Genomic DNA, 19,779 nt, shown 5'->3' with positions numbered 1-19,779 from the left:
CAGAGGTCTGCTTTTCCCACACGAGTAGGTGACCTTCTTGTCCCTTTAAAGTCATTATGTCCTACTTAAAAGGAGACACATGATCTTGGGAAGCACACATCTCAGCGGTGTGGCTTGTTTCATTTTCATTTCAGTTTCAACCTTTCCAGATCTTAGATATGTTTCCCCTGACTCTATGGATCAATATAGACAACCTGCATATTGAAGAGCCTAATGCCAAATAAGTAACTGCAATAAAACAAGTGTTCTGAGACTGCTTTGAGTCATAGGGGCACTAAAAGAACGTTAATCCTACCTAAATCAATCTTGGTATCTCTTTGCCTGGAGGATTCTCTAAGGATTTCAGGTCGATGAAAACAACAGAAAAACTCCAAATGCTCTGAAAAGAACATACAGTAAAGGGCGCGTGCTAGAAGAATCAGTATCTCCAGATATCTATACTGAGAGGGTTTCAAAACCAAATAGGCACATGTCACTGATAAATAAATGTGAAATGGCAAAGTATCTGGGACACTGAATAACATTTTGTTTAAAAGTAATGCTATTTCCAGTTCAGGTCAGATACTGACCTGTGCACAGTCAGTCTTTGCCCCCTCAAACCTTCCCTTTACATAATGCCTGCAACTTTTCAGAGATTCTCCCAAGGATTCCCAGCATATTCCTGGCTCACAGTAGTAGTAATAATAATAGCTAGCATTTGCTAAGTGCTTTCTATGTGCCAGGTACCAGACTTTCACATATGTCATTGCATTTAATGTCCCCCAAACTATTGCCATCTCCTTGCCTCCATCCCCCTATCCCTTCCTTTTTTCTTTCTTTTCTTCCATCAAAATTTACCTGTCCTCTGTTCCAGACCCTTGACACCTTCTGGTTGGCGAATTTATACAGCTGTGCAAGGCAGAATAATGGCCCCCACAGCTGTCCACACCCTCATCCCTAGAACCTGTGAATAGGTTAAGCCATATGGCAAAGGGGCAATTCGTGTTGCAGACGGAATTAAGGTTGCTAATCAGCTGACCTTAAGATAGAAAGATTAACTGGATTATCCAGGTGGGTCCAAGAGAATCACAAGCATCCCTACAAATGGAAGAGCAAAGCAGATGAATCAGAGAAGAAGAAGATATGATGATAGAAGCAAGGTCAGAGCCACTGCTGGCCTTAAAGATGAAGGAAGAGGCCATGAGTCAAAGAAGGCAGCAGCTTCTAGAAGTTAGAAAAGGCAAAGAAAATAGATTCTCCCCCAAAGACTCCAAAAGGGAAGGCAGCCCTGACTTACCTCGATTTTAGCTCAGTGTGACCCATGTTGGAGCCTAACTGACAGAACTGTAAGATGATAAATTTTGTTGTTTTAAGCAACTCAGTTGGTGGTAATTTGTTTCAGCAGCCTTAGAAACCCAAGGTGTAATGGTAATAGGATAAGACTGGAACAGAATGCCTGGCCTTGCAATCCAAACCTTACCACTTACCAATTGTGTGACCTTGAGTAAGTTACTTAACCATTTTGTGCCTCATTTTCCTCCTCTGTAAAAATGGGGATAATGGCCACACCTTACTCATAGGACCAAATGAATTTATAACTGTGAGTTACTTGGAACCTAGTGAGCACCATATAGATATTAGCTACCATATTCTTACTTCCCCAAACACACCCAGAGGTGCTCCCAGGTTAGGGACTTTGCTCTGGCCGTTCCCCCCACCTGGAACTCTCTCCTTTGCTTCTCAACTCCTGCCAGTCTTTCTCCAACCACAACTTCTATAAGAAGCCTAGCCTGAAGAATATAAATACTGTCTTTTAGAAACACAACCTGCACCCGCACCCCCATGCCAACCCTCCCCACTCCTCTTTTTCTCTATTCGCATGGAGTTTATCACCTTTTCACATGCTTTTAAATGGACTTTTTAACAAATGTTTACCCTAGCACTATTGACTTGTGGGGCTGGAGGATTCCTTGCTGGAGGGGCTGTCCTGTGCACACGGTAGGATGTTCAGCAGCAGCCCTGGCCACCCACATCGACCCACTAGATGCCAGTAGTGATTCTCACTCCTGAGTTCACAATCAAAAATGTTTCCAGACATTGCCAAATCACCCCTGGTTGACAAGCACTGGTTAGTAATTTATTGCCAGTTGCCCCCAGCTAAAATGTAAGCTCCAAGAGGGCAGGAATCTTTGCCTGTTTGTTCACCATCGATTCCCAAGCACACAGAACAACTGGCTTGAAGCATATGAATGAATGAGTATGTATTTAAATGTATGCACATAGAACATAGCATAAATTTCAGATTCTTCTGTTAGGAAGTGGCCAATATTTAATTTAACCTCACTCTTCATGGGTTTTTATAAAGATAAATAAAGTAATGATAATGATAAAAATAATGAAAATGCAAGGAAGAACATTTTTCTATCTGCATGTATCTAGCACATTTTTCTGAAAGGCAATTCAAAATTAATCTATTTCTTGAAAGAATGTACTACATATCTGTTATAAAAAGTGACATGACTTTTTTCCATATTTCCTTTTTTCTGTCTACTAGCAGAAAACCTTTATTACGAATATTGACCTTAGAAAGTAATTGCCTCAAGGGTGTTACTGCCAATGCCATTTTAAGAATGAAGGGCAGTGCTACTTAAGCGACATTCATGGGCAGGGAGGTGAAGAGGAATAAATTAATTCTTGAATGACCTTGTCTGTCATAGTCATCAGATTCAACTAGAGTTTAATTTATCACAGATTTCTGAGTGTGTGTTCCTGCCTGAAGGGCGTCATGTGTTGAAAGATAACAGAGCAATGGTTCTCAAGGTTGGGGGGAGGGGTGTGATGGTACACCCCTCCTAACACCACCACCTGGGGAAATTTGGCAATGTCTGGAGACATTTTTGATTGTCACCACTAAGTGGGAGGTGGATGCTACTAGCATCCAGTGGGTAGCGGCCAAGGATGCTGCTAAACATCCTACAATGCACAGGACAGCTCCCACAACAAAGAGTTATTCAACCTCAAATGTCAACAGTCCTGAGGTTGAGAAATCCTGAAGTAACACATAATGCTTAGAGTGTGAGATCTGGAGCCTCCCTGTCTGAATCTGAATTCCTGCTTCATCACTCAGACAGACTACATATTTGTTCAGCAAACCTGCTTCCTGTTTTCTCCTGGGCACACAGGTAGACTAGCTATTCCAGCATTTCTTGTTTAGTGGTGATTATATGACTGAGCTCTGGTCTATAAAATGTGGGTGAAAGTGCTGTACAACACTTTTAAGCCTGGCCCAGAAAACTTTCCTAAAAAAACCACTCATCTTTCTTTTCCCTTGTCTGTAAGGGATCTAGGGGATGGCAGAATTACCAGATAGAAGGAGCCTAAGTACCTGCATGACTGTATGGAACAGAGACATTGTGCCTCCTCCCAAGATGACCCACATTAGACAGTATGTGAATAGCAAATAAACTTCTACACTGTTAAACTACTGACAATTGGGATTTTTTTAGGCAAGTGGTCTAGTGTAGGTGTTCTTTAACCTGTTTGTGCCTCACTTTGCTCATCTGTAAAAGAGTGATACTAATAATACCTCCACCCTCTGAGGGTCATTATGAGAATTAAATTTCTTAGTGTCTGGCATACAGTAAGAGTTTTCCTACCTGTAGGCCCACCTTTGGTAATACCATATAAAATGACCAAACGGCATTTGTACATTGATTTATAGACATGTACACCCACAGGTTTGCTTTTATTTCATCTTAAGCATAGATAAATTTTCAAATAGAATGCTAGGATATTTGTTTTATAATTGATTCTCAATTTTAATTTTTTTGGACAATGAATTTCAAAGTACAAAGATTTATGATTATATTATTCTGTGCTATCTATTACTTTTAATTTTACTCCATTCATTTACTAGACAAGTATTGTGCACTATTGTATGCTAGGCATTGTGTTGGGTGTTGGAGATACAATCATAAGCAAAACCAAATATGGCCCATGCCTCCATAGAATAGGTAGTCTAACTGGAGAGATGGGCATCAATCATTTAATAATCAAATAATTATAAAATTTTAAATGTGAAAAATTTTATATAGGAAACGTGCTAAAAGAATAGAGAACAAAGAGATCTGATCTTTGGAAGGACTGGTGGGGAAGGATGGAGTTGGGGGAGGATTCCAGTGGGAAGTCTTTGCAGCTGAGTTCTGAAGGATGAGTAAGAATAAACTAGGCAAAGGGGTAAGGACTGGGAAGAAAATTTCAGGAGGGAAAACAGCATGTGCAAATGCCCTGAGGCAGAGTATATCCAAAGAACGGAGAGAGTTTGGAATCATAGACAACAGAGACTCAGAGGGGGTTGAATGGGGCTGGATGATAAGAAATTACTTAATAGCACAATGTATGTTATCTTGGTGATGGATGCCCTAAAAGCCCTGACTTCATCACTACACAATCTATGTATGTAACAAAATTATATTATACCCCATAAATTTATACAAATAAAAACAAATTAAAAAAAAACAAAGAACTGAGAGAGTTTGGAATCATAGACAACAGAGACTCAGAGGGGGTTGAATGGGGCTGGATGATAAGAAATTACTTAATAGCACAATGTATGTTATCTTGGTGACGGATGCCCTAAAAGCCCTGACTTCATCACTACACAATCTATGTATGTAACAAAATTGTATTATACCCCATAAATTTATACAAATAAAAACAAATTAAAAAAAAAACAAAGAACTGAGAGAGGTTGTATGTGCCTGGATCATAACAAGTGCAGGGTGGGAGGCAGGAAAGGCAGACAAGGCTGGAGAGTAGTTGGCAGATGGTGCGGCCATTTGAGGGCTTGCAAGTCATAGCAATAATTTTGGTGTTTATTCTAAGGTTTTTAAACACGGTGAATTGACATGATCAAGAGCACATTTTGAAAACATTGTTCTGTATGCACTTGAGAGGATGAACTAGAGGTGGGCAAGAGTAGAACCACGGAGACCTGTTACATTATTTCTGGGTTTCAGAAGTGAAATAATGGTAGCAAAGATGGGAAGAAGTTGCTGGAATAAAGAGACACGTAGGATGTAAAACCATCGGCCCTTGGAGACGTATAACATGTGGGAAGTAGAGATGAGAGAGGTGCCTAGAATAGCTTCCAGACTCCAGTTTGAGCAAGTGGACAAATACCAGTGCTGTTTACTGAGACAGGGAACAGGGAAGGTGGACCACATTTGAGGAGAAGACGTCTTGAATTGGGTTTGAGATGAGTGTGCAGTCAGCGAACTTCAGATCATCTTTATTCTTTACTCACATCATTCTCCTATTTTTGTTTCTATCTATTCAGTAAACAAATCATTATTATGCACCTTCTATGGGGTTCAAAAGTGGGTGAGACAGGCATAGTCTTTCAAGGAGCTTATAGTCTAGGAGAAAGCAATTAAAATGGATGGTGCTATTAATTAAGGACAAGAAAAATATTACCAAAACACAGAAGAGTGAAACTACGCCAGAATCGGGGGTGGAGGTTAGAAATCATGGAAGGTTTCCTGGAGTTAATGTCTTTCATGAAATCTGAGAGAAGGACTCCTAAGCAAAAGGCATTCCAGGCAGAAGGAAGAGCTTGTGTAGACAGGAGACAAAAGAGTTGGAAAGTGACTTAAGAAGGTGAAAACAGCTCATGGAAACAAGAGTTAGTGAGTCAATTTAGGAGTCTAGGTTTTATCCTGAGAGCAAGGTATTTTTAAGGCTCTTTCCCACTTTGATCATATTTATTAAACCTTCAATTCTCTCTTCTCTTTTTCCTATACTATTCATGCCCTTCCACTCCACCCTACTTCCCACCCAACATGCTTAAATTTCTATTATTCTCCTTTATTCCAAGACAAACACAATATGAAGCGTTCTACAAAACTAAGAAGTCACATGGGATTTTAGACTGTATTTGGAAAGCTAGGAGATCCTGCTATAACTCCCAGAGCTTATTAACCAGCTACTTCTGACTAGTTTAAATCCATTAATATCACTCTCAAAGCATCCTTAGGGAATTTTTTTTCTGACCGTACCAAACAATTGTTTCCAACTTGACAGCAAGCATTCTTCAAGTCATACTTTTACACACTCATCAAAGGGATGTTACCCATGTGGCATGACAATTTTCAAAGAGAAAGAATTCCCACTGATAACATTCAAGATATTTATTTAATTTTTCATCTCCCACTTGCAAGATATAACTGTCTCTATTCTCTCGGTCTCCTGAGGTCTGGTCCTTCAGTTTGCTTCATTTCAGCCATCCCTCTACTTTTTCTTCCTTGGTCTTCTGTCTTGAAATCTCATCTTTCACTGATCATTCTCCTTTTTTCAAACAATAACACTCGCACCCTATACTCCTATCCACAGAAAGCTACCTGTGGTTCCTCAAACACTCCATCCTGTTTCATGCCTTTGTTATTTCATACACACACTGCTCTCTCTCCTTGGGATTCTGTTCTCCCCTACTTACTTGGGCAAGTCTTATCCTTCAAGACCCCTATCAAGCATTTTCTTCTTTACGACCAACCCTCACCACTTACCAACCTCCCTCCAAATACGGAGAACTGAGAACACTCTCTTTAAGTCACACTCATTATACTGTTCACAATTATTTCAAATACTCAGCATCTTTACTAGGCTGGGGTCAAAACTGTGTATTATTTATCTTTATATCCTCTGAATCCAGACATTGCCTGGAAAGAAGTGAACACTCAACTAATGACTGTTGAACAAATCAATTATTTGGCAAATCAATACTCAAACATGTCAAAAAAAAGGCTTTTCAAATATGGGAGAGAGATGGCTGAATATCCCCATCTCATGTGTGATCTTCCTTCATTTATTATGTATTTTAAATTACTTGTAAAAATACGATTTTTGGTTCTGGTCCCCAGAAATCCTGATGGGTGTCCAGGTGCTTCTGACTTTGAGAAACATGCTGAGAAGTATTGTTCTAAAGCAAGAACATCATGGAACATTACCAGCATGAAGAGGTGAGAAACCTTCCTCTTCCATATATCTATATGCCTCTGAAGTGAAACAAAACCCCAGAGCACATACCATATATTTCATTGATTTCTCCATCCATCTATCCATTTATCCATCCATCATTGCTCTTTAATTCACTTATACCCCTCTGAAGTGAAACAAAACCCCAGAGTGCACACCGTGAACTTGGCTTATTCCTCCATTCATTTGTCCACCTGCACATTCACCCATATATCCATCCATCATTGACCTATCCATCTATTATCCAAAATTTTTGACATCTAGTTCTGTACTGTGCTAGGAACTCTTTCAAGCAGGTAAGAAACACAGGAAAAATCTGCATGTAAACCAGACTCCACTTCAGAAGAATGTAAGAAATAATCAGTTGCCTAAAAAACTTCCAAGATGAACAACATAGACATGGTGAGGGTTTAAATTAAGACTGGGAATATGTCAGCTTTTATATGTCTTTGTCTCTTAAGAAAAAAACCTATAGATCCTGATCTCTGAATTAACATTATCTTCCTCCCAGTTCTTATTTTTCTGTGGAGGACTAAACTAAGTTTTTGAGGCTGGGCTGTGAGTTTTGTTTTCTTCAATGACCCTTTCAAATGTTCACATAATATGGCTGGGCTGGTATATTATCTCAGAAATGAACTGAGATAAAGAAAAACCTGTGGGGATCCAAGGTTTGGCTATTTTAGAGGCTTATTGAGTTGCTTCCCTGGTATTAGATTGATCTTACTGAGTATTACAATTTTGATGCAGAACATCTGATCTTTGATTTTTTTTCTTCTCTCCTTTGTTCTTTAGGCATCCACAGACTTTAACTGATACTCTGTTGCTGGAAGATACCCCCATTTTACACACTCCCTGAAACATCTTGACAATTGCCATTTGGTTTACTTTTTCACAAAATTAGCCAAATGTATTTTTAAAAAATCTGTTATCCCTTTCCTTCCCTCAGGTAACTCATTTTTACTGAGGCTGCCATTACGGCTGCAACAGGGAGGGCCAGGAATTCCTGAAGGCTGCTTGAGTGAGGCAGGGCTGCCTGATCTCTGCCCTCTGTGAGAGGCTGTGCTTCTCTCCTTGTTTACAGTCTTCGGCACACTTTTCTCTCCTGCCTGCCCTGCCGTCAGGCCATCATTTCCTGTCATCTCAGAAGTTTTAGAGTAAATTCTCTTATCACTTTTGCAATTCCTCACAGGCTCAGTTACTTAGCCAACATTTTTTTTCCCTACTCATATGTCAAAAGTGACAAATTACTGTTCTGAGATAGTCTGATAGATGAGTCAGCAAGTGGGCTGCCTGGTGATGCAGCTTTTCCTAAGGCAACTTAGCGAATTGCTGGAGAAAGGGAAACTGAGAAGTGAACTGAGATACATAAAAACCAGGAAACAACAAGTGTTCTTTTCAAGAGGAAAAGATGTAGACCCCTTCCCCCATCTGCTGGCTAGATGCAGAGGAGCCTGCAGGGGGCTCTGCACACAGGAGGCGGGCAGAGCCACAAGACTGAAGGAGCCTGGGTCTCTCCATTACCCCGGAGGAACTCATTCACACAACATGCAGATGAACAAGCATTGTGTCATTTTAAGCCATGAGATGTGGGGATTGTTTGCTACAGCAGTTAGCTTCCCCTGACTAAAATAAAAGGAATATGAGCACTCACAGAATTTTTAGGGGAGAAGGGCACTATGCCGTTCCTTCCACGCACCAAGGAATCAAAGGCGTGCAGGGTAAGGCTCTATCACAGCCACACGTCCTTAGTAAGACAGGGGCTTTGACCCGAAACACTCACTGATGGATCCTTTGCTGGCTGAAAGGGGCAGTGTAGCAGTCATTCTCCTCCAGGTCTGGCAGTGTCTCCTTGTCCAGCCTCATTGGCTTCTTAGGTAACCATCTCCGAAACCTGCTTATTTGTTTATCGATCCTGTGGTACATGGAAGGCAAAACCAAAGGGTACAGCACGTCAGCATCACCCCAAAACACAGGGTGGCTCCACAGAGCCATAATTACACAACACACATTCCAAGCACTCTCGTTGCACTCATGATATTTGTTTTACAGATAGCAAGAAGAGAACTGGAATCCCAGTGTTTTGATTTCACCAAGTGGCCTCAGTGTTATCATTTATGAAATAGCAGTCATGAGTTAGATGCCCACTCACATGCCAATAATTGACCAAGTAGTCATAACAAGGCTGGAAGGCTTTGAAAAGGAAGCTGACAGGCCTTTAAGCAAAGCAGCTGAGACCTGAACTTCTCATATTCCGTTGGTTCTAGAAACTCATATTGTGTTTGGAAAAGCTCTGAGGTCAGAGAGGCTAGCTGTATTTCACTTTGAGGACGGGGCACTGGCAGCATATTCCAGCAGGTTGAGTGTGCACAGAGAGCTCAATGCCACATTAGCTTCCTGCCTCTGACACCTTCCCTGAGCAGCTTCTCGGCAGGCAGCAGGATCTCTGGCTTTCACTGCTTTCTTTTCAAGCTGACTCCACAGTTATCATGGTGCTGGGGCATCACGACACACATGTGTCACTCTAGCTAATGCACACAATGAGGCCAAGTCAAGGAAAACAACAACAGTGTCCTAAAGGTGGTTTTCAAGCCGTGGTTTCCTAGCTGGCTTCATGAAAAGGTGAAGGAAGGACGAATTTGCTCTCTGCTTGAGCTGGAACATTAATCTTCTCCTGCTTTTGATAATTGGCGCTCCTGGTTCCCGGGCTTTCAGATGCAGAATGGGACTTGTGGCATTAGCTTTCTTAGGCCTCCTGCTTACAAACTGCAGATTGTGGGACTTCTAGCCTCCAAAATCTTAGGAGTCAGTGGTGAAACCAGGAGTGCTGAAGCCCAAGGGCAGGAGAAGATGGATATCCCAGCTCAAACAGAAGCAAACTTACCCTTCTTCCACCTTTTTGTTCTATTCAGACCCTCAGTAGATTGGATGGTGCCCGCCCACATTGGTGAGAGTCATGTTCTCTCCTAAACCCACCAATTCAAATGCTAATCTCTTCTGGAAAGGCCCTCGCAGACACACCCAGGAGTGATGTTTTACCAGCTATCTGGGCACCCCTGAGCCTAGCCAAATTGACACATAAAATTAATCATCAGAGTAAAACTCCCAGCTGAAGGCAATATTTTTCATATAACCAATCAATTCCAAACTGAAAAATACTGGTAAACTGCTCCTTCACTTTATTCTCAGTATTGTTCCAGCCTCACCAGGACACCAGCTCTGTCTGGTGATCACTGTTCTTTTTCAGAACACTAAACAGCCAAACTGGAAAGAATCTCGCAGCTGCTCTAGATCCTTCCTCCCAAAGAGAAATTCCCCCCAACACACACACACACACACACACACACACACAGAAGTAGACGTAAAATACAGTGAGTCGACGGGCTTCAGAGAAGCTGCATGACATGTGACTGAAAACCTGAACTCTGGGGCTGGAGTGCCTAGATTCAAATCCTTGCTCTGTAGATACGAACAGCACAACCTTGGGCAAGTTATTGAACTTTGCTCAACCTCAATTTTCTTATCTGTAAAATGAGCATGATAATGATACCCGATTCATAGAGTTGTGATGATGGACTGATTAATATATACATAAAGTCTTCAAGATAATGTCTGGTATACAGTAAGTGCTGGCTATTATTACCATTTTTCTATTTGTTTTCAAAACTAAAAATTTGAGCAATCAACTTGCCTTTTAACACTTAGGTCTGTTTTGCTTTTCAATTCAAAGTTATTTGTGCTTCACCAGCATCTATCCTTTGTCTGTGTTCAATGACTTAGTCCTTAAATGGACTTATAAATGAGACTTCCTAGGCTAGTGGCCTTCCCTGTGGCTCTTGACTTTATTTCATCTGATTGTCTTAAAACTCATTCGAGAAAGAGGACATTGGCCCAAAGGTTTTTTATGATAGAGATTTTACCTCCCACATATCTCTGGTCTGCAGCTCTAATTGGATCACACTTTGCAAAATTCACATTCCCACAGAATCTAGGCTCTGCGTGCAATGACTATGAATTAAATCCAGCTGGGGACAGCGCTCAGCGTGGACACAAACAAAGCTGTGAAAAAATCAGGCCTAAATACTCTATGGGAGTGAATGGCAGCTTTCAGCAGCCAGCTTGTGACACCACAATCTAAATGAAATGTGGAGATAGTGAAGCGGAGAGCAGAACAGGGTAATGAAAATGATTAATTGAAAAAAGAGGAGGCGTAAGAGGAAGTGAGAAGGGAGTGAGAGGAGGCTGTTTGGCATGATGGAAGGCAGCTGGGATTTGTAATCAAGGTGCCTAAAACCTGGCTGTGTTGCCTATCAACTGTGAGAACTTGCACGAGCCACTCACATTTCTGAGTCTTATTTTCCAGGGTTATAAAATGGGGATAAATAGTAATGATAGTCATCACCATCACCATTATCTTACTGACCTCACAGGATGGTTAGGAGGCTCATAAAACATGGTGAGTAGGAAATGTTTTGGAGAAGCTGCCGGGCAGATAGCAAGCGTTACTAGTAATTTCTTGAGGACCCCACGGGACTAATGCAAAAATGATGGAGCGGAGGAACTGGGCTTTTTAAACACTAGGGTGGAAGAAAGACATTAAAAAACAAAAGCCCTGAGACACTGGCTGGACATGGGAGTGGAGGGTGCAGACTGGCCTTCTTTGGGAAGCTGGAGCAGGAGCACGTGGCCGAAGCCAGGGTGGTCCGGGTTCCATCACACATGCCTGTCCATGCTGCGTGCTCTTCACAACGACAGGAACAAACACTCAAATGTGGTCAGAGGTTTGTGTCTTCTTCTGGTTGGCAGAATTGCCCCCAAAAGATGTCCATACCCTAACCCCCAGAACCTGTAACTGTGTTATGTTACATGGCAAATGAAACTTTGAAGATCTAAGTAAGGTTCAGACCTTCAGATAGGGAGAGCACCATGGACTACTCAGATGGGCTCAAGTTAACCACTGAAACCTTTAAAAGCAGAGAATGTTCTCCGGCTGGAGACAGGAGAGATGCAGCAGAAGGATAATCGGAGAGATTCACAATATGGGAAGGGCTTGATCCGCCATCGCTGGCTTTGAAGATGCAAAGTGCTGGGATCCAGGGAATGCAGGCAGCCTACAGAAGCTGAGATGTACATTCAGCCAACAGCCGGTAAAGAAAGGGACACTTCAGTCCTACAATTGCATACGCTGAATTGTGCCAGCAACCTGACCGAGCCTGGAAGTGCATTGACCCCCGTCTCCAGATAACAGCCCAGGCCCACCAATACCTTAATGTCAGCCTTGGGAGACCTCAAGCAGAGAAGCCAGCTGAGTCCCCCCTCCCCTGGACTTCTGACTTACAGAATGTGAGATAATATGTTTGCGTTGTTTTATGCAGCTGAGTTTGTGGCAATGTATTATGACAGCAATAGGAAACTCATACATCTCTTAAAACCGTCTTGGTCTGATCCTCCCCTCGAGACCTGGCCACAGTTAGCCAGGCTCCTGTTGTGCTAAGGCTGCCATCCACACGCTGTTCCCACCTCCCAGTTAGGCGGCTCCGGGAACAAAGAGTTTATTTCTCTGTGGTGGGATAAGGAGTGAGAGCTCCCCTAGGCTGCTTTTCCACAAATACTGTGCTGTGTCCAAACTGTGCCACGCTCAGACTTCACTAAGGATCTGCTTCAACCATGCAGAGGAGAAACATGTAGTGCAAAGAGCCACTAGGCTGGAAAGCATGAGGCTCAAGCTGAATTCTTGATCCTGCCATCACACACTACTGTGGCCTAGAACAAGTCTTCTACCCTCACTGAGCCTTACTAAGCTCATCTCTAAAATGATGATCAATCAGAAGCTCTTTAGATACTACATGTTGTTGGTGATTTGGGTGATAATATCTTGGTTATGTCATTCTAAACAAACATGAGTTAATGAAGAGCTTTCCTCTTTGCAACACCTAGTGGATAACTGTTAGGAGATACAATGATGGACTCTGGAGTCAGCTGGAAGCAGGTTCACATCCCAGTCGCAGAGATCTTGCTGGGCAAATAGCTAAACCTCTCTGAGCTAATAGTACAAATAGCCTAAGTCAGTGGTGAGGAATAAATAAGATAATGAGTATCAAGAACTTGCACAATGCCTTGGCTGGATTATACAAAGGGCTCAATAATGTGGTAGTTTCCAGGATGAAGAAAATAATGACAATGAACTTTTATGTAGAGTTCTCTTCCCAACAGAAATTCAAAAGCTATGATATTCCCTTGTATACTGAGATCTGTGCTCCCATGTTGTGTCTAATAAACATCTCTGAATATGCAATTCGAAATTTACCTGGCTATACTAAAATCAGGAAACCAGTTAACCAGAAGGCATCCCATTTTTCTTTCTAGTATGGGAGTGGAGCTTACTTAATAAAGTCTCCACTAACAGGGAAAAGAAAAGAGAAAACATTGGCTTAATGATTTAGTATTGATTTTAGTTGGATATGTTGGCACTTTGTTCCATTTCTGCCATTTACTGAGCAAAAGGGCTCTTACAGACTACATAAGCAAATCAATACAGGGAAGATGGATCATCCACTTGGGCATGTCTGGCCTTGACTTGTCAAGTTAGTATCTGGACTGCAAGATGAGTTACTTGAATAGAAGCTTGTTTTGATGGTAAATTCAGATTCCCCCCAAAATACTGGTTCCTGGCAAGTGGGGTTCCAGGTACCTGGGAGGAGCTGGAAATGTCACACAAACAGATGGGCACAGGCTTGTCACTTCTGCCATGGCTTCCCAAGGGGGGTCTTGGGAAAGTTCCGTTTAATCTTTTTGGCCCTTGGTTCCCTCAGCTGTAAAGGGGAGATAATCCTACCCACTTTGGAAGAGGTGATGATTAAAGAAAAGGCCACGTGCAAAGGACCTCACTCCCAACATGCTAACCTGTTAGGAGGCCTTTACCACCTACTATGTGCAGAGTCCCAGTGCGGATGCTCTGGGTATACCCCGAGAAAGTGGAAGACAGGTCCTTTCCCTGGAGCCACTAACAACCCAGGAGGGAATTTGCACTAAGGACAACTTAATCAGACTGAATTAAATGAAACAGGCCTACTTCAAAAACACCTGCTTTTCCCTAGATAAGAATATTATAATAATAGCATCATGTTTCTAACAGATTACATTTTCAGGGACAATATGCCTAGAGGAAAAATACAGATGAGCTTTTTTTCTTCTTCTAAATGGAGGCAGCACACAGCCCTACATTGCAGTAAATAAAGCCCTCCTGGACTGATAACAGACAACAGGAGGCTTCGATTTCTTTTTCCTTTTCTTAGAGCCAAATGTCCTGTATTTTCAGCTTCTACCTGGATAGGAATTAGTGATCTTAGGAAGCTAATGTGATTCTTTTAGGTCACAAGGCTATTATTTGGGGCACAGCCTACATACTTTACAAAGAGTCCAAAGGCTCTGAAACATTTACCTGTATTAATTTTTTAAAACAGGAATGGAAATATACAAGGCATTTTGTCATTTTGCCTATATGCTCATCTGATAAGACTGTGGCTACACTGAATATACAATGCAATTGAGTCCAGCATTCACGCTGTCAAGCATTGCAAAGGATAAAGTCAGGCAGAATATGTATGGCGGGGTGGGGGGTAAGGAATAAGTAGAAATGAGACTTTAGCTGCAAGCCACCCACAAGAATCAGATTTGTTACTTTGTAATCACATCTTTTACAGACTATATTTGCAATATCTTATGAAAGAAAGAAAAGGCAGATGATAAATTTCCTTTTTTTATTGGATAGGTAATTTATAATTCCTATAAGCCTGAGCAAAGATAAGAGTCAAAGTGGCATTTAATAGACAAAGTATAGGGATAAAAAGAGCATTAATTCCAGAAATACATGTCTGAACTACATGAGTGTGCTTTATGAGAATCAGGTGACTTTTAAAAGTAAAGTATTTGTGGGAAAAAATGCTTTATTTCTCTGCTTGCTTGGAAATGTTTTAATTTTTAATACATTTCTCTTATTCTTAGGCTATATATTTGTCTCAGGGATGCCTTCATGGATTGATGAAATTCAATATCATGTATATGGATGAAACAAAAAGCTGAATTAAATATCCATATTTGGTATGGCATGAGAGTTTTAGAATATTGGAAGTCAGAATTTCATTACTGGGGTACCACTGGATGGCAAGTCAAACACATGCCCTTCAGTTTGGAATTTCAGTGAAGAGAAGAGGGTTAGTGGCAATTTCTCAGAAAATCTGCAACAAGCCCTCTTCTCTTCACTCTTTCCTGGGAACTTCCATATACTTCCCTATGATGCTGACTCCCAAATTGCATTCTCTAGCATTGTCACCAGTTCCAGAGGCCTCCAGGACACCAACACTTCAAAGCCCTACTGTGAGTTATATAATACAGAATTATTAAAAGAAAAATCATGATCTTCCTCACCACACCTGTATCTCTTCTGGATATTCATTCTTCTTTTACCTCCAACAATATTTTCCCAATCCCTTAGGTGTGGGAACCTCTCTCTCCCCAACTCTCAATTTCCAAATAGCCTCTAAGTGCTAAACCTTTTGCCTATAATTTTATAATCATTCTCTCATACTTTGCCTTCTTGTTCTATAGATTTTTATACATATATCCAGGGGGCAGAACTACAATCAAAGAGAGAATGCTAAAGAGAAGAGACAAAGATTATGGCATATTTTAAGAAAGAACTTTCTAACAGTCAGAGCTGCCCACAGATGGGTCATGGAATTCCCAATATCCAGGGATGTTCAGACATGGACTAGCTGACCAGACATCAGAGGTTTAAATATCTGATGAGTAGTTGGAGTTGATGACATTTAATATCCCATCCAACCTTGAGATTCTATAGTTCCCTTTTCAGCATTTTCTTTCAAGCACTCATTACCCATTCCTCCCCCTTGGGTTTGAGCAAATGTTTCAGTCCCAAGTCTGTGTCTGACACTTTGGGAAGACCTGGTTCTTCTATGCTTCTTTTCTTTATGACTATCTTTCTCTCCACTCTAATCCACATGTGTGTGTGTGTGTGTGTGTGTGTGTAGATTCCTTTGTTCACTCATTCCATCTGCTATGTGCTAGGTACTAGAAATATGGAATTGAATGAGCCATCATTGCCTTCAAATACCATCCAGGTGGGGAGATAGACATCTACATCACAGATTACAGCACACAGTGATGGGGCCATGGGTGTCAATGGAAAAAAAGAAAAGAAGCATCATTTAACCTGGTCAAAAGACTCAAACACGTGGACTGAGTTTGGAAGACTCAGTAGGCATTACCTTGGTCAAGAAGATGGGAAAGGACCTTCCAGAAGGACCACCATATGCAAAGGCACCTAAACCCAAATGAGCATAATGTGTTTGGGAACCATGAGTAGTTCAATATGGATGGAGCAGAGAGTCATAGGAGGGAAGAGATGGGTGAAGACAGTTTATAAAATCTGTGTTTAATCTGAGGCTTTCAGCTTTATTCTGATCACTCTAGGGTAGCCACCATATGACATGATCAGATTTGCTACTTAGGAAGATGACTCTCTTCTAGTTTGGAAGGGGGTCAAAACAGAGGAAGAAAGATAAATTGATGTATAATAGGCCAGAGGTGATGGGAGCTCAGCTAAGGCAATGGCAGTGAGAATGAAGAGTGGATTCTAGAAATATTCATCTGCACCTGCAGAACTTGAGAGACTGATTAGATGAGGGAGTGAAACATCCAGAAGGATCCTTAGGTTTTAAGTTAGGTGACATTTCAAATAGTGGAGCCAAGGCCAGGATAGGGAATATAAATGGGGAAAATGACTACTCGGCAGGTAAAATCAGAACAGTTAGTGGACTGGTTACTAAAGGACAGAAGAAAGAGGAGACTAGAGGAGATGATAAGTTCAAAAGCAGAAAGAGAATAGGAGGTATGCAAAGATATAAAGTTGTTCTTATAAACATTATACATAATAATCACCAACTGATAACATTTATGAACATCTACTACACACCAGTCACTAAACCTCACATCAGTCCTACAGGGTAGAAATTAGTACCCTCATTTTATAAATGAGGAAAACTCAGGCTCAGATACGCGGAGTAACTCGCCTAAAGCCATCTAGTGCCAACATAGGTTTTATGGTCCCAAAGGATGTGCTTTGTCCCACACACACTAACTTTACCGAATTGGCAAATTTGGACAACAATGAGACTTCTTCTCACCCTACATTCCTTTTAGAATCTGGAATATATTTCATTCAGCAGATTGAAACAATATCGGGTACAAACGATTTTTCCATTGTGCCATCAAAGTTGGGAAAAGCTTCTCTTCACCTTGTTGTGTTTCCTTCAGATTTTCCTTGATTTGGGTTTTTGTTCTTTCCATCTATAGTCAGTCAAATCCTTAATTTAATGGGAAGGTGGAGGTGGACTTGTCATGCAGACCAGTGGTTTTTAAATCATGGTCTCAGGACCCACAGCACTGGCTGCAGCTGGGAACCTGTTAGAAATGAAAATTCTCCAGCCCCATCAAAGATCTACTGAATCAGAAACTCTGGGGGCGAGCCTAGAGATCTGTATTGTAACAAACCCTCCAGGGGATGCTGATGCTGGCTGAAGTTTAAGAACTACCAATACAGGGTAAAGTGTTTTGAATCTGAATGCCACGTTGACTGCCTAATGAAGGAAGCACTACTGATAAGTTGCCACACTAGAAAACTTAGAGAAACAACATCTTAGTTTCTTTGTATGACAATTCTCACATCATACTTTGCTGAGTGCACGTGCATTTCAGTAAACCCACCAAAATAAATCAATTACTCTATTACTTATCACTCTGCATAGCATATACACAGAGGATCCAGAACCTGAATTCTAAATCTCATACAACTGACATAACTAGAGGATTTTCAGAGAAATTCAATTTTTTCCCAATTTAACCATCAACTCAGCTCAGGGTGAATGGAAATATAAGATTAATTAAGATTTTAAAATTAGATTTGCCATTGATCACAACAGAACCCAATTAGAGGACATCATCATCGACACATTCCCCTTACCCCGGGTTCTCAAAAAACAACAAGGAAAAACAAGCTTTGGGAGAATACAAAGTATAGTAAATGCAATCTTTACCCAGTAGGATTTTTTTTTTTTTTGGTAGAAAGTGCTCCTGAGTGAGGGTATGTGTCTGCATTTATTAATAACTTAATAATTAGTTAATCAATAACAAGTCATTATTCATAAGTTATTAATAACTAAGAAATTATTTATTAACAAAATATTACTAATACAGGAGGGCCCCACCTATGGAAGACAAACAGCCAATAGCTTTTTTAAAGGGTGACTATCTGTATTTTGAGCTTTCAAATTTCATGTAGCAGAGGGAGGAATTTGTGTGAAAAAAATAACATCCAAACCAAAGGTGCTCTGAACGGATGGAATTTTTGACAATTTACCTAATAGAATGGACTAAACATACAACAGCCCCAACAGGCCTGCAGATGAATGGCATCCTCCCAAGTATGCAGAAGTCATGGGGAAGACTGAGAGAGACATTTTCATCTCTGCTTTTTTTTCCCCCCAGGCTAACCTGAAACAGCTATTTTTGAAATGTGCATGGCAGCCAGTTTTCCCACATGACAAAGGCGCATCTTCCCTAGCTTGTAGCTCCTTGTCATTGTTGGAGTACACAGGCCAACAGACAGGCAAACACTATCCTGATGGAGTATGAATACTAACCTGCTCATGAACTTGTACCGGCGGGGCAGGTAATAGATTTTTCTCCTGGAAGAACAGCAAAAATGAAGCCAGTCGAGAAGAAAACCCATCGTCAGTTACAGTTTGAACTAGCAAGGAAGGAAAGGAGATTGAAGATAGAAGCCTGTAAGAGGTGAAGAAGAAAAAACTAAAAAGAGATTAACAGTGAGAAATGTAGTGGGAACACAGGGCATGCGTTTTTGCGTCATGAAATCTTATGAGACAGTTTTCATGATGTTTCTTCCTCTCTTCGTTACCATAATTTTGTTATGGTTGTGCCTTGCCTACAAAGTGTGTGCAGAGTGATTATTTGCAGTGATTGGTATTTGTACAGATTCAGCTGAAGTAAAATTTTTCCCCAGGGAAAAAGAGATGGATTAGGGGGCAACATACATAATTTAATGGGCACACTATCATATTAACTAATATTTATATAGCATTTTAAGTTTATAGAACACTTTTCTCATGATATAGATAGGGGTAACATTAAAAAAATGTATATCAACCAGTATCAGATGGACACTAATTTAGCATCAACACCCAGCTGTAAATAAACCACCTTGGGGAAACTTACATAACCATCAGCCCTTATATAAATTATAGGTTATAGTAAATTAAACAGGTAAAACCAAAAAATTCTGGAAAAAGAATTAAAAAATAAGACTTGAGGTTCTGTCATATTGCTGTATATCTACCTTTACAAAATATTAAAAATGAATTTTCTGGGTATAGTTTGAATGGAGAGTATAGTTGGTAGATGCTTTATTATGGGCCAGTGATGAAACTCAAACAGTTTATGTATATTCTGAACTGTTACTGAACTATTGTGCTTTTGGAAAATGGGAAGCTTATATACTACAAAATGTTTTGCATACTTGTGGAAACTTAAAAACATATTCATTTTTTAAATAGGCAAAACTACTGAGACAATGAAAAGATCAGTGTTTGCCAGAGGTTTGGGTCAGGGGAGAAGGAATGAATAGGTAGAACACAGGATATTTTTTAGGGCAGTGAAACTATTTGGTATGATACT

General features: G+C 40.8%; 1 protein-coding gene across 4 annotated transcripts in view; it reads right to left on the bottom strand.

Moving 5' to 3' along the window:
• The window catches only part of ANO4 (anoctamin 4), a 325,441-nt gene that overhangs the window by 80,010 nt on the left and 225,652 nt on the right, over window positions 1-19,779 (bottom strand). For 3 of the 4 annotated variants that reach the window (XM_069490103.1, XM_069490107.1, XM_069490106.1), the window contains 2 exons: window positions 18,729-18,773; window positions 8,792-8,923 (listed from right to left, as the gene is read on the bottom strand). In XM_069490103.1, the coding sequence (XP_069346204.1) occupies window positions 8,792-8,923; window positions 18,729-18,773 (177 nt within the window). The remainder of the gene's footprint in view (window positions 1-8,791; window positions 8,924-18,728; window positions 18,774-19,779) is intronic. The other variant, XM_069490108.1, reaches the window with a different exon arrangement.

The sequence above is a fragment of the Eulemur rufifrons genome, chromosome 16 (assembly GCF_041146395.1).
Source record: "Eulemur rufifrons isolate Redbay chromosome 16, OSU_ERuf_1, whole genome shotgun sequence".
NCBI lineage: Eukaryota > Metazoa > Chordata > Mammalia > Primates > Lemuridae > Eulemur > Eulemur rufifrons.
This window is presented reverse-complemented; position numbering and strand designations above follow the sequence as displayed.